This window comes from Mastigoproctus giganteus, chromosome 11 (assembly GCF_048544385.1).
Source record: "Mastigoproctus giganteus isolate SK-2022 chromosome 11, ASM4854438v1, whole genome shotgun sequence".
Classification (NCBI taxonomy): Eukaryota; Metazoa; Arthropoda; class Arachnida; order Uropygi; family Thelyphonidae; genus Mastigoproctus; species Mastigoproctus giganteus.
The window spans coordinates 161,067,320-161,089,188 of NC_143585.1; the positions used below are offsets into that span (position 1 = coordinate 161,067,320).

At 37.7% G+C, this 21,869-nt stretch overlaps 1 protein-coding gene across 1 annotated transcript in view; it reads right to left on the reverse strand.

Moving 5' to 3' along the window:
* Arp1 (Actin-related protein 1) overlaps positions 1-21,869 on the reverse strand; it is a 341,295-nt gene that overhangs the window by 202,993 nt on the left and 116,433 nt on the right. The window contains exon 4 of the mRNA XM_090385032.1: positions 15,831-15,956. Coding sequence (XP_090241158.1) covers positions 15,831-15,956 — 126 coding nt within the window. The remainder of the gene's footprint in view (positions 1-15,830; positions 15,957-21,869) is intronic.

Consider the following 21,869-nt stretch of genomic DNA (forward strand, 5'->3'; position numbering starts at 1 on the left):
GATGTTCTGTTTGATGTTGGTCGTCCATGGCTGAATTATGTTCATCATTTTCTGAAGGAGAAAGATGTTTTATTAAGCGAAGTATAATTTTCACTTTAGTATCTTTACTGAGTCTGGAAGAGAGCAAAGAGTGGGGATAAGGAATAAAGAGAGCAAAGAGTCCAGTTAAGGAATTCCTCACATATATAAATGCAAAGAACAGAAGGACAAATCAGATTGAACCCTTATGTAAAGGACATGGGACAGTATTAGATACCACAGCTGAAATTGCAGATGAACTCAACAGTTACTTTGCAACGACATTTACGTTAAAAACCCTTTATGTCAGTGAGCAATTATGGAAGTGAACTTGAAAAAAATGTAATTAATGATGTTGAAATTTCACATGTTGATTTAATGAGAAAACTTTCATGCCCACAGGCGAGTAAAGTTCCTGTGGTTGATGGCATATACCCTATAATCTTAAAGGAGGCGGCAAATGAGTGCATCGAACCATTAAGGCTAGTTATGAGAGTATCACCGGACTTAAGAGAGATTCCGTTGGATTGGTGTATATTGGATTTGTTGTTATTTGGTTTTTAGGAGCATTAGCAACTAAGGCCATATTGCTCTGGGGAAGTGCGGTGGTCATTCCCTGACCTTTCCGCATCCTCCGTATTTGGTGGTCGTGAGCTCGAAGCCCGGTCTAATCAAGACGCGTGTGCTACGCACTGCTGCTCCTGCCCACCTGGTTATGGAGGCACCAGTGTAAATTGGAACATAAAGGCGGTTCTAGGAGTGTAATGGGAAATTACCGACCGGCCAGTCTAACATCAATAGTAGGGAAAATCATGGAGGCAATGATCAAGGGTGGAATTCAGGATCATTTAGATCAGGCCTCGGCAAACTTTTTGACTGAAGGGACACATTAGGAATTCAAAAAGAAGGTGGGCTGCACGTAAAATACTATTTTTAGATATATATTATTTGTTATCATGAACAAGAAATATAACATAAAAAAAATTATTCTCTAACAACCAAGAATTTAATGAGATGAACGGAACTGTTTTACATCTTTTAACATTTTTTTAATTTCGGGTGTTAATTTTGTAGTTGAGATTCTCAAAACTGCTTGTAAATGTTTATCAGTGATGCTTGATCGTAAAGAATTGTTATTTAGATTCATGATGGAAAATGTTTGTTCACATATGTAGGTTGATCCAAAAATGACCAAATTTTTTGGGCTAAATCTTTTTAAGTTCGTCGAATTTGTCCGAATTAAGAGTATTGTAAAATTCGTTGATTTCCTCCCAACGGTGCAATTCTCTTAAATTGGTATCACACTGCAGATCTATAATCTGAAGTTGTAGTTCACTAGGTGCACTATCAATTTCTATTGAAAATGGGTCGTGCACTATTGCCAAATTTGTCTCAATTTTTCGGAAGTCGCTAAATCTTCATGAAAAGTTGTCATTCAAAGCGTTGATAATTTCACAATATTTTTCAAATTTATTTTCTGGAATCTTCAGCAACTTCAAGTTTTAATTGAAATCCATTCAAACTTTTTACCATATCATAGGCATATAAATTTTTCCCTTGTAACACAGCGTTGAAAGTATTTAAGTGTGTCATGATGTCCAGGGTAAATGCAAAATCACAAATCCAGTTATTATCAATTAATTCGGGAAAGTCCATAATATTTTTCAGTTTTAAAAATAGAATGACATTATCTTTAAGATCCCATACTCGCCGAAGAACTTTTCCTAAGCTAGGCCATCGAATCTGGCTATAATAAGGAATATCTGTGTATTCGGATTCAATATCTTGTAGAAAATTAATGAATTGTCTGTGTTTCAGGCCCCTCGATCGTATTAAATTTACTAGTTTAATAATACAAGATGTGACATGTTCTACTTTTAACACATTTTTACATAATACTTGTTCATGTATAATACAATGAATTGTAATTAAATTATAATCAGGATAATTTTCAAAAATTTTATCCTGAACTTTCTTTAACGCTCCAACATTTTTAATTGTCAAACTTGGTGCTCCGTCAGTTGTTAACGCTTACCATTTTGTTCCATTGTAAATTATATCTTGTTAAGCATTTTTCAACTTTTTCAAATATATCAGCTCCTCCCATTGTTTGGTCTTTAAGAGATTCCATTGAAAGAAGCTCTTCAATAATTTCAAAATTAGTCAGTTGTTACGCTTACCATTTTGTTCCATTGTAAATTATATTTTGTTAAGCATTTTTCAACTTTTTCAAATATATCAGCTCCCGTTGTTTGGTGTTTAAGAGATTCCATTGAAAGAAACTCTTCAATAATTTCAAAATTAGAGGTACATCCACGTATGAAAATTAATAACTGTGTAGTATTCTTTTGGTCGTTAATTTCGTCGAGGGCTATCAAGTACCATGTTATGGATTCTAATACTGATAATAATTGCTCATTCAAATTTGTATCGATACATTCAATTCTTCTTACTACAGTTCGCCGAGACAAACTTATATTCTCAAATTTGTGTTTAATGTCAGGACATATAATTCCACAAGCTTCAGCCATACATTCTTTAATATAGTCTCCATCAGAAAAAAGCTTGTTGCCTTTTGCAATTATATGAGAAATAACAAAACTTGCCTCTACAGTAGCTTCTTCTTCCTTAATTAGCCCCGTAAACACATTTTGTTGTCTAGATAAATTTTGAATCAATCGATCTGCAGTTTTCTTTCTTGCTTCCGGAGTTAAATTGGCACCATATTCGGAATGTTTAGTAGTGAAATTTCTTTTAATATTATACTCTTTCAACACTGTAACACTCTCCCGGCAGATGAGACAAATAGTTTTATTTATGTTAGCAAAAAAATATTTTATGTTCCACTCTTCATTGAAGACATGATGCTCTTGATGAATTTTTCGTTTTTTATTAATTTTTAAAAGGGTGTAAGTATTATTTTTTATCGCTACTGGCACCAAGATGATAACCGAAGATAACACAAAAAAACTAACTGCGGGATGAACGTCAGAGAAAACAGACTGGAACTGCAGCCAGTCAGCAGTCCTATCCTATTACTCTGCCACCGCAGCAAAGCCACTGTCATCATCACCGGTTGTCTGTTACCGTAGTTTCGCGCGGTTTATAATCGCAAATTATACCGTTATAAAATCGCCCGTTGGCTCACTCTGCTTCGCGCACAATTTCAAATTCTATCTCAATTTGAACAATACAGAGATGATAAAACAATTTACAAGTTGACAAATTCTATAATGTATTACATATACAGATTTATTTTTCAAAATGGCATCGCAAAAGGCATAAAATAAGTAAACTTTTTTTTTGAAAATACAATTAAAGCTCGTGGGCCGCACAAAAATTTGTGGCGGGCAGCATGCGACCCGCAGGCCATAGTTTGCGTGGGCCTGATTTACATGGAAATGGAATTCTGTAGGATACACAGCATGGTTTTGTAAAGTGAAAATAATGTTTGACAAATCTGGTTAGCCATTTTGACAGGTCACTAGTGAGCTGGATTTAGAGAATAATTTCAACATTGTTTATTTATAGAATAGAGTAGAATCTTTAATTGCAGCATGATAGCATTTAGATATCATCAAAGCATTTGACTCATTCCCACATGAGCGGTTACTTTATAAGTTGTTTTTTTTGAGCAGGCTGGAATCATAGGGAAAATCCTTAGATGGACAGCACGATGGCTTGAGCACACCAGGCAGGGGGTTGTGATAAATGATTATTCCTCAGATTGGGTTAATGTATGAAGCAGGGTTCCACAAGGATCAGTATTGGGACCACTGTTGTTTTTGATTATCTTAAATGACATCTATGAAGGGATATAGGGTGTGATATCTGAACTTGCAGATGATGTAAAGATCAGTAGAGTAGTTAATAATCGCCACCAAGCAGAGCTTCTTCAGAGTGATCTAAATAGACTTCCGGGATGGTCAGAAAAGTGGCAGCTATATGCAAGGTCTTACACCTGAGGAACAGCAACACCAAAATAACTTATACACTTGGTGAAGTTGAACTAAAGTCAGTAGTGGAAGAACGGGACTTGGGAGTTACAATATGGTCAGAGATGAAGTTGTCCGAGAATTGTGGACAGGTTGCAATGCTGCATGGTGTCCTATCGATGATTTATCAAACACTTGCTAGTAGAGATAAGGACGTCATAATCACATAAAGGTGATTTTATAACCTTTATGTGATTAAATTATAACCTATTTTTTTTTTAAATTAGTACCGAAAAACCGGTATTTTATATCAAAGAGAGAGAGAGAGAGCGGGAATTATAGAAGCCAATTCAGAAGAACAGTGCCCACGGAAATATCTGTAGAAGAGGCATGCAGCAGAAACAGATCTCTCCACTCGCTGTCTCATAGACAGCGAGTGGAGAGATCTGTTAGAGATGAATCGTTAATTAACTTAACTGCCCTCTTCTGAACTGAATCAAGAAGCCTGAGAGAGGTTTTGGGGGAACCACCCCAGATGTGGGAATAATATTCCATCGTAGGGCACATTTGCAATTTGTACAGAGTGAACAGTTGTTCAGAAGAAAAGTAACGCCGAGAGGGAAAGAGAAAACCTAGTTTTTTAGATGCAGTGGAAGCAATATTTGTAATGTGTTTGTGCCAAGAGAGATTAGAAGTCAGGGTAATCCCCAAAAGAGATATATCATATTGCCTAGAAATCAAAGTGTCACCAAAAATAAGTATAGGAGCAGAAGAATCCTTTTTGCGAGATATAAGACAAAACTGAGTTTTAGAAGGATTGAAATCAACTAAGTTGTCTTTGCCCCACTGGAGAATTACCTGGAGATCGGCATTTAAGGAATTGGTAGCAGATTTTCAAGAAGTTGAAGCTGATTGAACAGGGCAAGGTTTCTCAAAATGGAAAGTCGAATGCAATGTGCTATTATCGGCAAAACTATGGATAGGATTTCCAGTCAATGGAAGAAGGTCATTGATATACAAGAGAAAAAGAGTGGGGGAGAGAACTAAACCTTGGGGGACACCAGCATTAGTGGAGAAGTTAGAAGACAGAGAGCCATCTGCAATCAATCTCAGTGAGCGATCGGAGAGAAAACTAGATAACCAATTACAAAAAACAGTTGGCAAACCATAAGATTGAAGCTTGTTTAGAAGACCTTTATGCCAAACACGATTGAAAGTCTTTGAGATGTCAAGAGAAACTGCTTAGGTTTCACCGAAGTTTTCCACTGAATTAGTCCATAAATGAGCCAGAATATCACCAGTGGATCGACACTAACGGAATCCATACTGGCGATAGTTGATCAGACGGAAGGTTTCTAGGTAGTTTAAGAGTTGGCGGTTAATTTATTTCTCCATTACTTTAGAAAGAGTAGAAGTAATTGCAATGGGACGATAATTGGATGGGAGGGATTTGACACCCTTTTTAGGAACTGGCTGGATATGAGCAAATTTCCAAACAGAAGGAAAAACACCTTTGGAATAACAAAGTGAAAAAAAAGGGCAAAGAACAGGAGTAAGTTCAGGTTTTTTTTATTGTTATTTGGTTTTTAGAAGCATTAGTAACTAAGGCCATATTGCTCTGGGATATGCGGTGGTCATTCCCTGACCTTTCTGCATCCTCCGTATTTGGTGGTGACGGGCTCGAATCCCAGTCTAATCAAGAAGCGTCTGCTATACACTGCTGCTCCTTCCCACCTGGCTACAGAGGTGCCTGTAAGTTCAGGAGCACAGGTTTTGAGAACAAGTGGAGAAATAGCATCAGGACCGGAGCTTTCTTAGCATCAAGATTCGTCAAAATCATTCTGACATCCTTTTGACAGAAGACTACAGGAGGCATGGAATGGAGCGTGTTGGGAATGGTGGGAGGTGTTTTACCAAGATCATTAATACACGAGTTGGAAGAAAAATGGAATGCTAGCAGGTAAGCTTTATCCTTGGCTGAAGTGACAACAGAACCATCTGGCTTGGACAGAGGTGGGAGCAGAGATGGGCAAAAGTTGCAACCAATAGCAGTGGCAAGAGACCAAAATTCTCGGGCAAGAAGCAAGTTTTCTGCTCTTAGCCTGTTCAAACTCTAGTTTGGACTGATTAATAACTGCTTTACAATTGCTGCAAACTTTGGTGTAGGAAAAAAATGAAACTGAAGAATCAGAAACAAGCCAATTACGATATGCAACATCTTCTCTTGAACAGCCTTAGCACATTTATTGGAAAACCAAGATTTAGATAAAGGACGAGATTTTTAAGTGGATTGTGGGATAAAGGATTCCATTCCTGCAAGAATAATTTCACTGACACGATCTTAGCAAACGTTGACATCAGAAGTTTTGAAACAGTAATCTGACCAAGGAAAAGAAGAAAAGAAATCTCGAAGGTCATCCCATTTTGCATTCTTGTAATGCCAAACAAAACAAGGTTGGGAAAAGCCATGAGATAAAGGCTCCACTGGAGAAGGGACAATCACCAAGTTGTGATCTGAAGTGCCTAAAGGCCCTTTCACTTGGACCATGTACTTAGAAGGGTTGTTTGTGAGAAAAAGATCAAGCGTGTTGGCTGTATGGTTAGGATTGTCCGGTATTCTTTTAGGTAAATGAACAATCTGTTCAAGGTCATTAGTAATTGCAAAAGCCTGAGCATCTCGACCAGCTGGGTCGGTGTGACTAGAAAATGTAAGCAGCTGGAGTGGTGAACATTAAAATCACCAAGGAAAATTACCTCACTGTTAAGAAATTTGGACTGGAGAAAAAAAAGTTAAAAAGAGAGGAAGTCAAAGAGCTCCAAGTGACTGGTGGAGTGGAAGAACGGTAGAGACAACAGATAAATCTGACACAATGAGGTAGAGAGATTTTAAGCCAGAGATCAAAAAGGAGATTCCAAATTACCAAGTCTCTGACAGGGAATATCGGAATGGACATATGCAGAAGTACCACCTCTGAGGCGAAAGGAATCATACAGCGAATAATTTGGGCGACTGAGATGGAGCAGTAGTTGAATCAACAAATAACTGAGATTCTGTCAGAAAAAGTACATGGGGGTTTGGCAGACTGCAGGTGGAAATGGACATTGTTGAGAGTAGAACTGAGACCACGTATATTTGTGAAATGAATTAGGAAGTGTTTGGGAGGTTTAGATCTTTTCACAGATAAGCTTACTCTATTAGTTCGACAGTTCATCGTGTATTCAGTATTAAGAAAAAGTGGGCTGGACATGCTGTATGAAGTAATGAAATTTTTGGATATGGCATACACATGGTAAGAATATACCCAGATCCTTGACATAACGTGGCCTCGACAATGCCACCCGCATATACACTACTCGGATTCCCTCCAGTCACTATCTGGCAGAGTAGAGGTAGCAAGATTATACACTAGCTGATCGGGAAGCCTCCTAGAGAGTTACCAATAGGTTCGGTCCAGTGTACTAACTAGCGGCCGGCCTGCAAACACCGTTTTAGAGCTGGATCCTCGAAATGTAATGAAGATTGGATCTTGCCATGATGTTCATCATAACCTCAAAAGTCATCAATCATACTGCTAGCTCTGGAGACTAAACATGGGTTCCACCACTTCAAGCCTCCAATATGTGGTGGTATTGCTCCGGTTGATAAGAGTCATCTACCACCTAGTACTGCCTGGTAACACAGATTTTCGGCATTCCTCCATGTGTTGTGGGTGCCACACTTCGACCACTGCATATGTTGGTTCACACCTGGGTGGTCACCCACATGTGCTTGTGCATAGATGTTATACCCAGGATTACTAACAGTCCCACCATCGTGAAGGTGCAAGCAGAGATTTTGGCTGTCACAGACCATCTGGACTTTGCCGAAATTGGGTCCACTTGATTAAAATGTCACCCAAATATCAGTTCCATCAGCGTTTTAGACTCCCAGGTAGCAAGTACAGCTTGGTTGGCATATCTGAGAGAATGTCTGTGACAACCTCAAGAACCATATTTTCTTTTATTGTTGAGTTCTTGAAGCAAAGGATTGTTTTATTGTTGAGTTCTTGAAGCAAAGCCGTTTAAATTTTAAGTAATGAAATGGTTTTGTGTGGAAGAATATTCTTTAATAAAATTTTCTTTAATAATAAAATAAGAAAGAACCAATTAATGAAAATCCATTGACTGGAAATTCTATCCATAGTTTTGCTGATGATAGCACATTGCATTCCATCTTACAGTTTGATAAACCTTGTCGTGTATAAACGACTTCAACTTCACTAATATCCACTACCAATTCCTTCTTTAATTATCTGATCTCCAGATAATTCTTTAATTAATTATCTGATCTCCAGATAATTCTGCAATGGAACAAAGATAACCTGGTCTATTTCAATCCTTCTAAAACTCAGTTATGTCATATATCTCATGAAAAGGATTCTTCTGCTCCCATGCTTACTTTTCACTAGCCAGCATTCTAGACAAGGTCAATCTGGGTAAGAGGTTATTATCGCGTAGGCCAAGATTTTTGCAGCTCCGCAGAATGCTAAGTTTTTATATGTATTTAGTTGTTTTATTGACTTAACTGTTATACTAAATTATTTCTTATAAGCAGATTTATAGTCCTCGTCGAGCTAGTGAGTTTTATGTTACAACTTACGCTACTCCGTATTGTAAAACAATGGCAGCAAGTTACGAATGGTAAGATCTACGCACCCTAAATATTAACTTTCAAAATCGCTATATAAATTCTTAGCACCATATTAGAAATCTGTTAGATTAGTATAGTATTATCAATTAATCAGTAAAATTTATTGATCTTATTAAATTTAACTGTTAATTAAATCATGACCCAGACTAGAGCAGCAAAGCAACGAACACAAAGTTAGCATTAGTAGAGGCATATGATGCAAGAAAGCAAGCTTATGCAGCATTAGCCAAAAAAAAAAAAAAAGCTCCCTTTTCACCCTTCCATTCTTTCCAAATTCCTGTCCAGCTCAGTCTTAAATTTATTTAGGCTATTAGCTTCCACAACAAAAGATGGAAGCCTGTTCCACCAATCGACTACCCGATGGTTAAAGACAAATTTCTGCCCATCTATTCTACAACTATCTTAACTCAATTTGACGCTGTGCCCCCTCAGGTTCTTAGTCTGAGCAAGAGGACGAATCCCATCAGCATTCAGCTTGCTCAACCCATTCAAGGCCTTATACACCTCAATCAGATCACCTCACAGGTGCCTACTCTCCAGGCGCTGCAATTTGCAGAACTTAAGCCTTTCTTGGTAAAAGCACCCCCTTTGTTCCCCATCTTTGTACTCGTTCTAGCAACTCTACATCATTCCTAAAATGAGGACTCAAGACCTGTACATAGTACTCTAGGTGTGGCCTGACTATTGCCTTGTATAACGGGATAATCACCTCCCTGTCCCTGCTAGCAAAATTCCTATATATATCATTGACAAGACTCCATGACCTGCCCTGGCAGCCCATCTGCACTACTCAACAAATTTCATATTTAACTGCAAAATTACCCCCAGGTCTTTTTCCCTTTTCACTTCCCCGAGTGTAGTACCACAGAGTTGGTACGTTTCTCTTTGGTTATTGCTACCCATATGCAGTTCTTTGCATTTGTCAATGTTAAACTTCAGTTGCCACTTCTAAGCCTATTTTCCAAACTTATCTAGATCCAGTTGGAGTAGCATACTGTCTTTACTGTCATTAACAACCCTGCCAACCTTTGTATCATCTGCAAACTTGGACATTAAACCTGATATACCTTTATCAATATCATTGATAAATATATAAAACAACAATGGGCACAACTCCGAACCCTGGGAAACTCCACTAACAACATTTATCCACGAAGAGCAGTGTCCATTGATTACCACTCTGTGTCATCTCCCACTCAAGCATCCCTTTATCCATTGCAGCAACTTTCCCTTAATGCCATACTTTTCCAATTTGTATAGCAGTCTTCCCTGTGCAAGAGTATCAAATGCTTTACTGAAATCCAAGTATATGATATCAAAATTATTTTTGGCATTCAGTTCCTTTGTGACCACATCATAGCATCCAATCAAATTGGTCAGACAAGACCTCCTTTTAACAAACTCATGCTGTGTCTTAACTATTACTGTAGTCTTGTCTAGATGATCCTGGAATGCTTCTTTAACCAGTGATTCCATTATTTTCCCCAGATCACAAGTTAAACTAACAGGTCAGAGTTAGCTGTGTCATATTTTGAATCCCCTTTGTGAATTGGTGATACATTTGCACACCTCCAGTCCATGGGGACCTCCCCTAAGTCCAAGGAAGTTCTCATAATTATGGCTAAGGGTTTGCTTACTTCTTTTGCTGCCTCCTTTAATATAACTGGATAGATCCCGTCCACCCCAGGTGCCTTCCTTTTGTGTAACTTCAACAATTTCTCCTCCACTATGCTCTCAGTTATTACAAAATCATTTAACTCCCTGTTAGCGTTGGATAAACTTCTGATACTCCCCTCAAGTTATGGTAGTACTGTGGATTGCAGGATTAGTCTAAAATGCATTAGTCTAAAAAAATGTGCGAAATGTGAAATGTTTGCAGACCAATCTAGAACAGGACATGATCTAGCCAAGGAGGATGTCTTTGTGCATGCTGGGTGCAAAGACTGTGAAGAAATTAGGCACCAACTCAGCGTTCCGATGGGCATCTACAAGAGTTTGAGGTGTTTGATATGCCATCAAAGAAATTAATGAGGGACCCATCAAGCTCTTAACTGCCAAAGTCAACACCAAAGCTCACTCCTGTGAATCAGGCAACACAGCAGCAATCTCCAAGGCAGAATGTGCAGGTCCCACAGGAAGTAGTTAGTGTTGGTGACTCTTTTCCCTGACAAGAGTCACCAACAGTAGTTACTGTTGGTGACTCTTGTCAGGGAAATGGGGAATATATTATGCAAAAAGGATAAGTGGAACAGGACAAGGGTATGTTTGCCAGGGGCAAATGTTGATGACATAAGGCAGATATCATCTTTTAAGGGCACAAAAGGTGATACTGTTGTACACAGTGGCAGCAATGACCTTAAGAATAAGCGATCTGGTGATTTACTTTACAAGTACAGGTCAATGCTGAAAATAAGTTGCGAGTTATGGTTAAATTTGAAAGTGTCTGCAATTCTGCCCAGTCACAATAGGAGGGAGTATAGGATGAAAACCTTGTCAATCAATTAGGCCTTGGAGAGATTGTACAAGATTAACGGGGTAGAATTTTTTTCAGTGTGGTCTGTGCTTGTCAACAGGAGAGACTGCTTCTACAGGAATGGGATACACTTAAATAGAAAGGGTGCAAGAACATTTGCTGATGGCATCGAGGCAGTGTTAGGTGGGTCGGAAAACTGCTAGGTTGGGTGGATTCATAGACTAAAAGAATAACGGTAGCCGCAGGAAGAGGCGAAAGTAATTCTTGCACTGCTTCTATTGTAAAGAGCAGCAGCCTAGAGAGCAAGTTTCTGGGGTTTCAAGAGCTGCTGGGAGTCATCATGGAACAAGTAAACACATGTGTGTTATAGGCCTAATGACTCTGTTGAGTACAATGAACAGTTGTGCAGAGAAATAGAGTGGGCCAGTAAATCAGAATTTCTTGTAATGGAGGATTTTAACTTCCCAGATATAGACTGGAACTTTTGGGTTGATCACACACACACTAGAAAGACTTTTATGGATTTATTGGATGACTTATTTCTACAGCAGCATGTTCGAGAGGCAACCAGATGGAGTAATACTCTTGATCTGATTATTCATGCATTAAGAATTTGCAGATAAAGGAACCACTAGGTGACAGTGATCACAGTGTACTGAGGTGGGATACTTAAAGATGTAACTACCATAAAGGGTAAAGGGAAGGGTTTTTGATTTCATAAAGGTGACAACAGTGGTCTCATACAGTTTTTTAATTCTATACAGTGAGATCAACTGATTATGTTACCAACGGAGAATTTTAAATGGGAATTTTAAATTTTAAACTTAATTTTGGAGGCTACTAGGCTTTTCATACCAGCTAAGAAATAAATACTGTTCAAGGTTCAGGCCTAAATGAATGTCAGATGAATTAATGAGGCTCCTGGCAGAGAAAAAAAGTGAATGGGATGCATATAAATTATCAGGCAACACAGAAGCCTATGGCAGATATAAGCTAGTCTATAAACAAGCGAAGGGAGATTACAAGAAATCTTTGGCAAAGGATGCAAAGAAAAACAGCAAAGAGTTTTTTTACTTATGTAAACTGTAGAAGGATGGGGATGAATAAGATTGGTCCACTTAACATAGATGGTTCGACTATTGATGATCCTGCTCAAGTAGCTGATAAACTAAATGAGTATTTTGCATCTACATTCACACACGAGAAGTTAGTCAAGGAGGGGAATGCCAGAAGTTTATCAAACTCTAATAGGGAGCTAAGTGATTTTGTAAATAACTGAGAGCAAAGTGGAGAAGGTAATGTTGAAGTTATACATAAAAAGGCACTTGGGGTGGATGGAATCTAACCAGTAATATTGAAGGAGGCAGTGAGGGAAGTTAGAAAATCCTTAGCCATAATTATGAGAGCATCCTTAGATTCAGGGTTGGTCCTCATGGACTGGAGATGTGCAAATATATCCCCCATTTCACAAAGGGGATTCAAAGGGTGACACAAATAATTATAGACCTATTAATTTAACTTTTGTTCCGGGAAAAATAATGGAGCCACTAGTTAAAGATGTGATACAGGATCACCTAGACAAGACTGCAGTAATAGTTCAGACAGCATGGGTTTGTTAAGGGGAAGTCTTGTCTGACCAATTTGATTGGATACTGTGATGTGGTCACAAAGGAACTGAATGCTAAAAATAATTTTGATATCATATACTTGGATTTCTGGAAAGCTTTTGATACTGTTGCACATGGAAGATTGCTGTACAAATTGGTGCAGTATGGCATTAACAGCAATTTGCTGCAATGAATAAAGCAGTGGTTTTCAACCTTTTTTTAATAATGGAACCCTTAAGTAATTCATTTTATTTTGTGGCAATCCTGCTCAATTTTCTACCTGTTAGATCCGATTCTCTCTCTCTCTCTCTCTCTCTCTCTCTGTGTATTTATATATTTAATATTAAAAAATATTTGTTATATGATAGTTATTACAATAATATAACTATAAACAAAATTACGATTCATAATACAAATTATATATATATATATATATATATATATATATATATATAATAATTTTATTCTTTATATAGAAGTATTAAATAAACATCAATTATAGATCCTCACAAAATTAAAAAGATACTGTGCATGTTTTTATAATGAGGTAAATATATACATTTTAAAAAAATAAGTTTAAGTAACTTAAACTCAAATTATGTGGCAACCCTGGAATGTCGTTGTGTCACCCTGGTTGAAAACCACTGGGATAAAGGGATGGTTGAGTGGGAGACGGTAGAGACTGGTAGTAAATAGACACTGCTGTACATGGACTATTGTTATTAATGGAGTCCCCCCAGGTTCAGTGCTGGGCCCATTGTTGTTTTTTGTATTTATCAATGATATCGATGAACATATATCAGGCTTAATGTCCAAGATTGCAGATGATACAAAGGTTGGTAGGTTTGTTAATGACACTACAGACAGTATGTTACTGCAACAGGATCTAGAAACGTTAGGCAGATGGGCTGAGAAGTGGTAACTGAAAATTAACATTGAAAAATGCAAAGTACTGCATATAAGTAGCAGTAACCCAAGAGAAATGTGCCAACTGTGTGGTACTACACTCAAGAAGTTGGAAAATGAAAAAGACCTGGCATTGAAATGGATTGAAAATGGATTGACCTGGATTGAAAAAGCAATTATTCAATCAGATATGAAGTTCTTTGAGCAGTGCAGACGGGCTGCCAGAGCAGATCATGGAGTTTTGTCAATGATATATAGCAATTTTGCTAGCAGAGACAAAGAGGTGATTATCCCTTTGTACAAGGCAATGGTCAGGCCACACCTTGAGTACTGCGTACAGGTGTGGAGGCCTCATTTGATGAAGACATGTAGAGTTGTTAGAACGAGTACAGAGAAGGGCAACAAGCTTGGTGAGAGGAACAAAGGGGTGGGCTTACTAAGAAAGGCTTAAGTTTTGCAAATTACAGTGTCTGGAGACTAGGCACCAGCACAGTCATCTGACTTAAATGGTTTGAGCAGGCTCAATACTTATGGAATACTTCCACTTGCTCAGACTAAGAACCTGAAGGGACATAGATTTGAATTGTGGAAAGACAGTTGCAGAACAGATGTGCGGAACTACCCGTTTAGCCAGCGGGTAGTTGATTGCTAGAACAGATCTGTTGTGGAAGTTGATAGCTTACATAAATTTAAGGTTGAACGAAACAAACATTTGGAGTGACCAGATGGGCAAAATGGGAAGGGTTTTTTTTCTTTGTTTTTGTTTTTTTTTGGCTGATACTGTATAAGCTTGCTATGTATATATCTATATTAGGGATTACTGTCTTCCAATCTGTCTCTTGGCATATCACAAATATTGCTTCCTCTGCATCTAAAAAACTGAGTTTTCTCTTTCACTCTTGACATTTTTCTTCTAAACAGCTTCTCAATCTGCACAAATCTCAAATCCACCCTACCTTGAATATTGTTCCCATATCTGGGGTAGTGATCTCTTAACCTTTCTAAGGCTTCTAGACTCCATTCAAAAGAGGGCAGCTAGTTAATAGCCCATCTCTTACAAAGTGTCTCAATTTCCTATCTCTCAGACTGTTTTTGCTGCATGTCTTTTCTCTAGCTACTTCCATGGGCAATGTTCTTCTGAATTGGCTTCTATAATTCCCCCTCTTTCTCCCAACCCAGTCTGAACTCACAACACAACCAGTCAACATCCTTTAATTTTCAACTTCAAACTCACAAAATCAACTTTTCTTCTTTCTCATTTATTCCTTCAACTTACGTTTTCTGTAATAACATCCATTCACATGGATTTCCTGAACATTGCAATCTACAGAAATTCTAGTCTAATAATGTCAACATATACCTTCTTTTATTTTCTCAAAACAGAAAAGACAGGGAAAAAAAAGTAGTCAATCATATCTTTAATGATCTTCTAGCATTAAATTAAGATTTGCCAAAGGGATTTTCTTTAAGAAAAATGTTTCTTTCTAGAAACTTCCAGAACTGAAACATCAAACCAAGTAAACTAATTATATGCTAGGCTGCTGACAAAATGCAAGAGAATATGACAACTATATATGCACATAATTTGTTATGCAAATTATCCATGCACATTGCTAAGTACTCTAGGTTCTAATATCTTTCATTAGTGGTTTTTACAAAAAAACAAAGCTTATGAATGTGGTTATGAAATCACATTACAAAAACTGTTAAAAAATAATTATCACAATTACAGACATGGTACTTTTATTATAGCAATAAGAATATCAACCATGAGGGAGAGAAAAATTAACCATTAATATTCATGTATGCCAAGTCACAAATATAAATGTTCAAGTTAAAAATAGAATTTATAATTACAAAACAACATACAGAAGTTGGAAAAAGACTCATTTGCATATGTACTAAATGCAAACTAAGTATAATACAAATTATTTCATATTGTGAACTCACAGTGGCTCGCTTCACAATGTGAGATATTTTATACATTTTGCATCCAACTTAGTGTTTTTACTCACAGTGATGGGGCTTTTACTCTTAATTTACTTCAATAAATTCTAGAATGAAAGCTCTGAATTTACTCAAATAAATTCAGAACTTTTTAAAAAGCTCTTTAGTTAATTCTTTTGCAGAAGAATTACCAAATAGGAATAAAATATCTTGAAAGTGCATATAAAGTATAATAAACATAACAAATGTCTTACTTCTTCAGGATAAGTCTGTAACTGTTCTTTAGAATAAATATACTGCCAAATCCTTTCCATATCATTCCAATCTTTTACAATACCATGTTCCATGGGATAATGGATGCTAAGGAGACCCCGATGTTCCTGTTGGTAGTAATCATTATTTATAATTAGTATTTGTATTATATGTTAAAAAACTAAATTAAAATTTGCTAAATTTTTCATGAAACTCTTTTATATAAAATGCAACAACATGTGAACTGTTGCATCAAAAGCTGATACATACTTTTAGGATGAGTGGGTAGTGAGATGCAAGAGAAAAGAAGACAGAAAAAAAAAAAAGTAGTTAATCATATCTTTAATGATCTTCTAGCATTACTGCAGATTTGCTAAAGGGGATTTCTTTAAGAAAAATGTTCCTTTCTAGAAACTACCAGAACTGAAACATCAAACCAAGTTAACTAATTACAAAGGGTACTAGGAAAGTTTTGCAATACAGCTTTGTTTATTTAATTTTTTCAAAGTAATTTCCTCTACATTCAATACACCTCTCCATCCTCCGAAACCAATCTTTAAACCAGTTCTGCCAAATTTCACTAGGGAGTAAAGCACACTCGTTGTCCCAAGCCCGTAGAAGGTCCTCATCACTGGAAAACCGCCTCCCTTTTAGCTTCATTTTCACATGCGGGAACAGTGCAAAGTCGCAGGGAGCAAGGTCTGGCCTGTAGGGAGGGTGCTCGAGAAGTTTCAGTCCTGTCGTGGTCAAATATTCGGTGCAGGCTTTGGCGCGGTCAGCTGGAGCATTATCGTGATGGAGGTACCAGGTGTCCATTCTTGACTTTGGCCGCAGGTTCTTCATAGATCCAATGACTTTAGGCAGGCATTGTTCAGTTTACCACTTAGCTGTGACTGTCTTCTGCGTGTCCAAAACGACACGTTCCACAATTCCACTCGATTTGAAAAATACAGCTATCATTTTCTTCTTTAGAGATCGGGATTTTCTGACAATTACGGGTGTGTCGTCATCATCAAAGACCCAAACTTTGTTTTGAGCCTTGGTCGGCAGATCGTAATAGTACAGCCAAGTCTCGTCACCTGTCACGATGTTGTTCACATACCGAGATTGTCCCTTATCAAACTTTTTTAACATCTCCCGGCACCAAGTCACACGTCGTGTCATCTGCTCTTCAGTCAGTTGATGCGGCACCCAGAGAAAACAAAGTTTCTTCACGTGCAAATGATCTTGCAGAATCGAACGAATTGCTGGTGCATTTAGGCCCAAAGTATCCTCTATCTGTTGGTAGGTCACTCGCCTGTTTTCGTCAAGCATTTTCCTCACAGCAGTAACGTTTTCCTCCGTAACTGACGTTCGTGGCCTTCCCGGCCTCTCAGAATCCTCCAGAGTGAAATTTCCCCTTTGGAATTCTCTATACCACCTGAATATCGTTGTACGATGTGGACAATCATCATCTAGTGCAAGAGTCATTTCTTCTAAGCACTGGTCTATGGTTAAACCACGCACGAAATTATACCGCAAAACTGTCCTTATCTCATTTCGTGACCACGATGCCATCGCAAGCACTTTACACTCTCACTACTAATGAATAACTGAGCCCATCGACTTGGTGCGGCGGCTACTATGCACGTATGAACATGTCTCAACATGCAGCAACAAGCAGCTTCCTGTGATTCATTGTTGCGTCATATTGCAAAACTTTCCTAGTACCCTTTGTATATGCTAGGCTGGATGAAATGCAAGAGAATATGACTACTATATATGCAGATAATTTGTTATGCAAATATTGCAGAATGTGGCTCAAAGCACTGAGGTATAAATAATGCTGCCAAGATAGGTGTATCATTTACAATCAACATACAAAAGACGGCTGCTGGTGAATTTCAGTGATAGATGAGAGGATGAAACTTCGGGCACAATAAATCATGAACTATTCAGTGCATTCAAAGATCATGCTTTGGTACTGCACTTAAGTAGCAATAATTCCAGAATGACACACCATCTGAGTGTCACCTAACTAAAGGTACTTGATCAGGACTGGATTAAGGAAGTAACAGGCCCACGGCCATATTTAACTTTGAGGCCCCTTTAATATATATATAAAAATTATTATTATTATTAGAAATTTTTAGCACTACTTTAGAAAATATTTACACTGAAAATGAGGCTCCTCTTTGGATGAGGCCCTCGCCCATGGCTGGTTTGTCCATAACATTAACACGGCCCTGTACTTGATAATGAAAAAGATTTGAGGTAATTGTACTGTCCAACTTGAAGTTGTCTGGGCAGTACAGACAGGCTACTAGAACAGTTCATAGTGTTCTGGAAACATTTATCATATACAGGAATTTCACAAAAAGAGTAAGGAGATGATTATCCCATTTTACAAAGCAATGGTTAGGTCTCATCTAGAATACTATGCACAGGTTTAGAAACAACCTCATTTTTGAAAGGGTGAAGATCTCGAGGAAAGAGTGCAGAGAACAGCAACAACAAAAAGTTAGAGAGCACAAAAGGATATACTTACCAAAGCCAAGAGAGATTGAAATATTTTAAAAGAGAACAAGAACGCAATTTCAATGAACGAGGAAGAGTGTATCAGATTCACGATTTCAATGTACGAGAGGGGGTGAGTTTCAATGTATAAAAATATTTTCCTGACCATGTTTTACATGTCCTAGAAGGTTAAAATTTAGAACATATATTATACCACTTCTATGCAGTCCCCCTCAAAAAGATATTTCTTCCATGTTTTGTGGTACTTTCTTATGCCATTTTTGTAGAAGGTCTCACTTTGCCCTTGAAACCATGCAGAAATTACCTCTGCAATATCAAAAAAAAAATGCTTTCCACACAAAAATTATTTCAGCTGTGAAAAGAAGAAGTCAGAAGATGCCAGGTGAGGAGATTTTTTTGATTTGGTAGTTGTTGGCGCATCGGCTTCTGTGGCCATATTGCACCTCCCAAGGTTTTTGCAGTACTTTGATCCAAGCCCGAGGCGGGAATCGAACCCGCGACCTTTGGGTTGCCGGGCAGGTACTTTACCCACTCGGCTAGCCCGGTCGGCCCAGGTGAGGAGAATAAGGCAAGTGTGGTAAGATATGAAGTCCTAACTCTTGGGCAAGATCAGTGGTTACAACAGCAGTGTGGGCTGGTGCATGTCACAAAGCAACAGCATGCCAACATCAATTACATCAGTCTGCATAAAAGCTTGATGTTTCCGAAATTTAAGGTGTTTCTGGGTATATTTTTAGAGCTAATTTTAAAAATCCACTGTTTTTATCTATAATGTACAGTTTTTTTTTATAAACAGTAAGACTTGTTTCTGAGATATACATTCCATGTATACAGGATGTGCATAGTACTTCCTTTGGGACTGAAGATACAGACGTGTATAGATGTCTTTAGACATGTTGAAACCTGCAAGGCAGGTAGCCATATAAATCTGTTAAGTGTTTCTTCTGCTTTCAGTCACTTTTTGATGCAGTCATGTTAATTGGTATCTGCCTCTTACATCATTTTCATATCCTGTGTTTTGACAAAGGTAATATCATCATTTTCATATCCTGTGTTTTGACAAAGGTAAATCATGGATGTGTGAACAATCCAAATATATTTTATTGCGGTAACTATGAGTACATTGTTACAAAACAAAGACATGATGTAGCATCATTTGTTAATGTATGGGCTGCATATTTTGGAATTAAATTAGGTGATCATGATAAAAAGTTCATTCCCTCCCCCGTAAAATGTCATACATGTGGAAGGCAATAGTGGAAATGTGGCAAAAAGGCCACAACATTTGACATCTCCAAGGTGTAGAGGGAACACGTTAATGACTGCTACTTGTGTTCTGTATATGTAACAGGTTATCACGTGTAGAATAAATAGAGCACCATGTACCCCAACAATGTTACTCCAGCTTTAAGGATAGCATCCCATGGACCTAACTAGCAATGCCACCTCAGTTTTTCTTGAATATATTCCATAAGATCCTGACATCTGTGATCTAGAGGATGATCCCAGATGATCATCCTCTAGATCACAGATGTCAGGATCTTATGTGAAGTAGTAGGGCAAAGAAATACACAACTCTGGACTATGCTGTTTAAACAAGGTGAATCTATTATCTTGTGTTAGAGATTTTAAGAGACCGCAGAGCTTTCAGGGTCAAGGCTGAAATCCAAGAAGCTGGCCCCAGGAATAGTCTTTTCGTGGTACAGGCATTGTTTAAAGAAACTGGTTTGCACTTTTTCTGAAGAAGCTCAATGATACATTGCAACAACGTTCATGCAGTTTGAACTTTTTTGGAATTTTCTACCAACCAACAGAGTGGATGCTATTTATTGACTCATTGAAGCAAAGCCTCAAATGAGTTGTCCTTTGTAACAGAAACAGGTTTGCATCCATTCCTGTACCCCATTCAGCACACTTAAAAGACAAGTTATTTAATGTACATGGTATGTTACATTTCAGGTGCATTAGCAAATAGTAATAATTCACAACTTATTAAAAAAATTAAAAAAGGCAAAAAAGAATGTCTTATGTATGAACCGAATTGCACATCTGCCACATTCCCATTCATTCCTCCAATCAGTGCACAGCAAAAAACATAATATCCAGTGCTTCAGCTATGATATATGGTACAGTCCATAATGCTTAATTGCACAGCAATTTTTTCAAAGTAAAATATGCGACAGCCCTTACAGGACCTGAGGCCAAAAGTTGAAGCAGCACCAACAATGCAAATGTTGGCAGTATCTTACACGAATGTCTTCCATATGTATGTACAGAAGACATTCGTGGAAGATACTGCCAACATTTGCATGCTTTTTATTTATGCAATAAATATATTAATGATAGATTAATATATTTATTGCATAAATAAAGAAATTTTTCATATCTTTTCGTTTATTGCAGAAAAAACACAAATACTTTACAGTAACTATAAGTAAACCCACTAAAACAGCTAGTAATGTGTATAATAATACACTGTCCACTGTCCACAAAGTAGCTAAATGACATGCAATAAGTTTTCAAATTAACATCCAATTTCCCATAAGGAACTTGTACAGTACTGAAACCAAAATGTTCTCAGTATGAACAGCTGATGGTCTCTTTTGTATACCATTTAAAAAAAATGAAAAAAAAAAAAAGGTTTTCCTTAGTGGTTCACATATTTCTGCTCTTATGCCACTTTATAAAGTGGTCACAGAATTGCCCAATTGAAGCAGTCTTCTAGTACAGAAGAGATTCCTAAGGGTGTCTAGCACTTCCATCACAGTTGTACATGACGTGTCAGTAACAGCTTCTTCCTCCTCTTCTACTTCATTTTCCTTGTTTCTGAGCCCACATATAATTCCTTATCCACAAGCTCCCCTTCTGCTGGTGCATTGCTGTTTACCTCTATGTATCTTCTGTATACATCCTTATCCATGTTTTCGGCCATGTCCTCCTTTGAAAATCCCAGACACATCAGCAGTGAGGCTGGACATAAAACAATTCCGGATTGTTTTAGTTTTAACCAGTCTATGCATAAAAACTTGTAATGGACATTACAAGTTTTGATCCACTACTAGAATCTCATGCTGTCAATATGGAAAATAATCTTTCTCATCATACTACTAAGGTAATAGTGTTTTAAATTTTTAACAATTCCTTGATCTAATGGTTGTATGGAGCTGGTCGTGTTTGGAGGAAGAAAAAATAATTTCCATGCCTTGGGTCTTAACATCAGTTTTGTGGAATTTTGCAACTATCTAGGAGGAGACACACCTTATGCTTTTGCCTAGCCGTGTCTTTGTCAAATTCTATGAGCCACTCTTTAAATATAGAAGAAGTCATCCAGGTACTGCAGTGGGACACATATTTCATTGCTACTGACTGCACTCCATACAGGCATACTGGGTTGGCTGATTTACCAATGATGGTCAGCTTTCTCTTATCTATTCCTGTCCAGTTGCATGTAACGAGGGCTGTTACTCTTTCTTTGCTCACCATGGCTCCATGTGGTTTTTCATTTGCAAACACGAGACCATCTA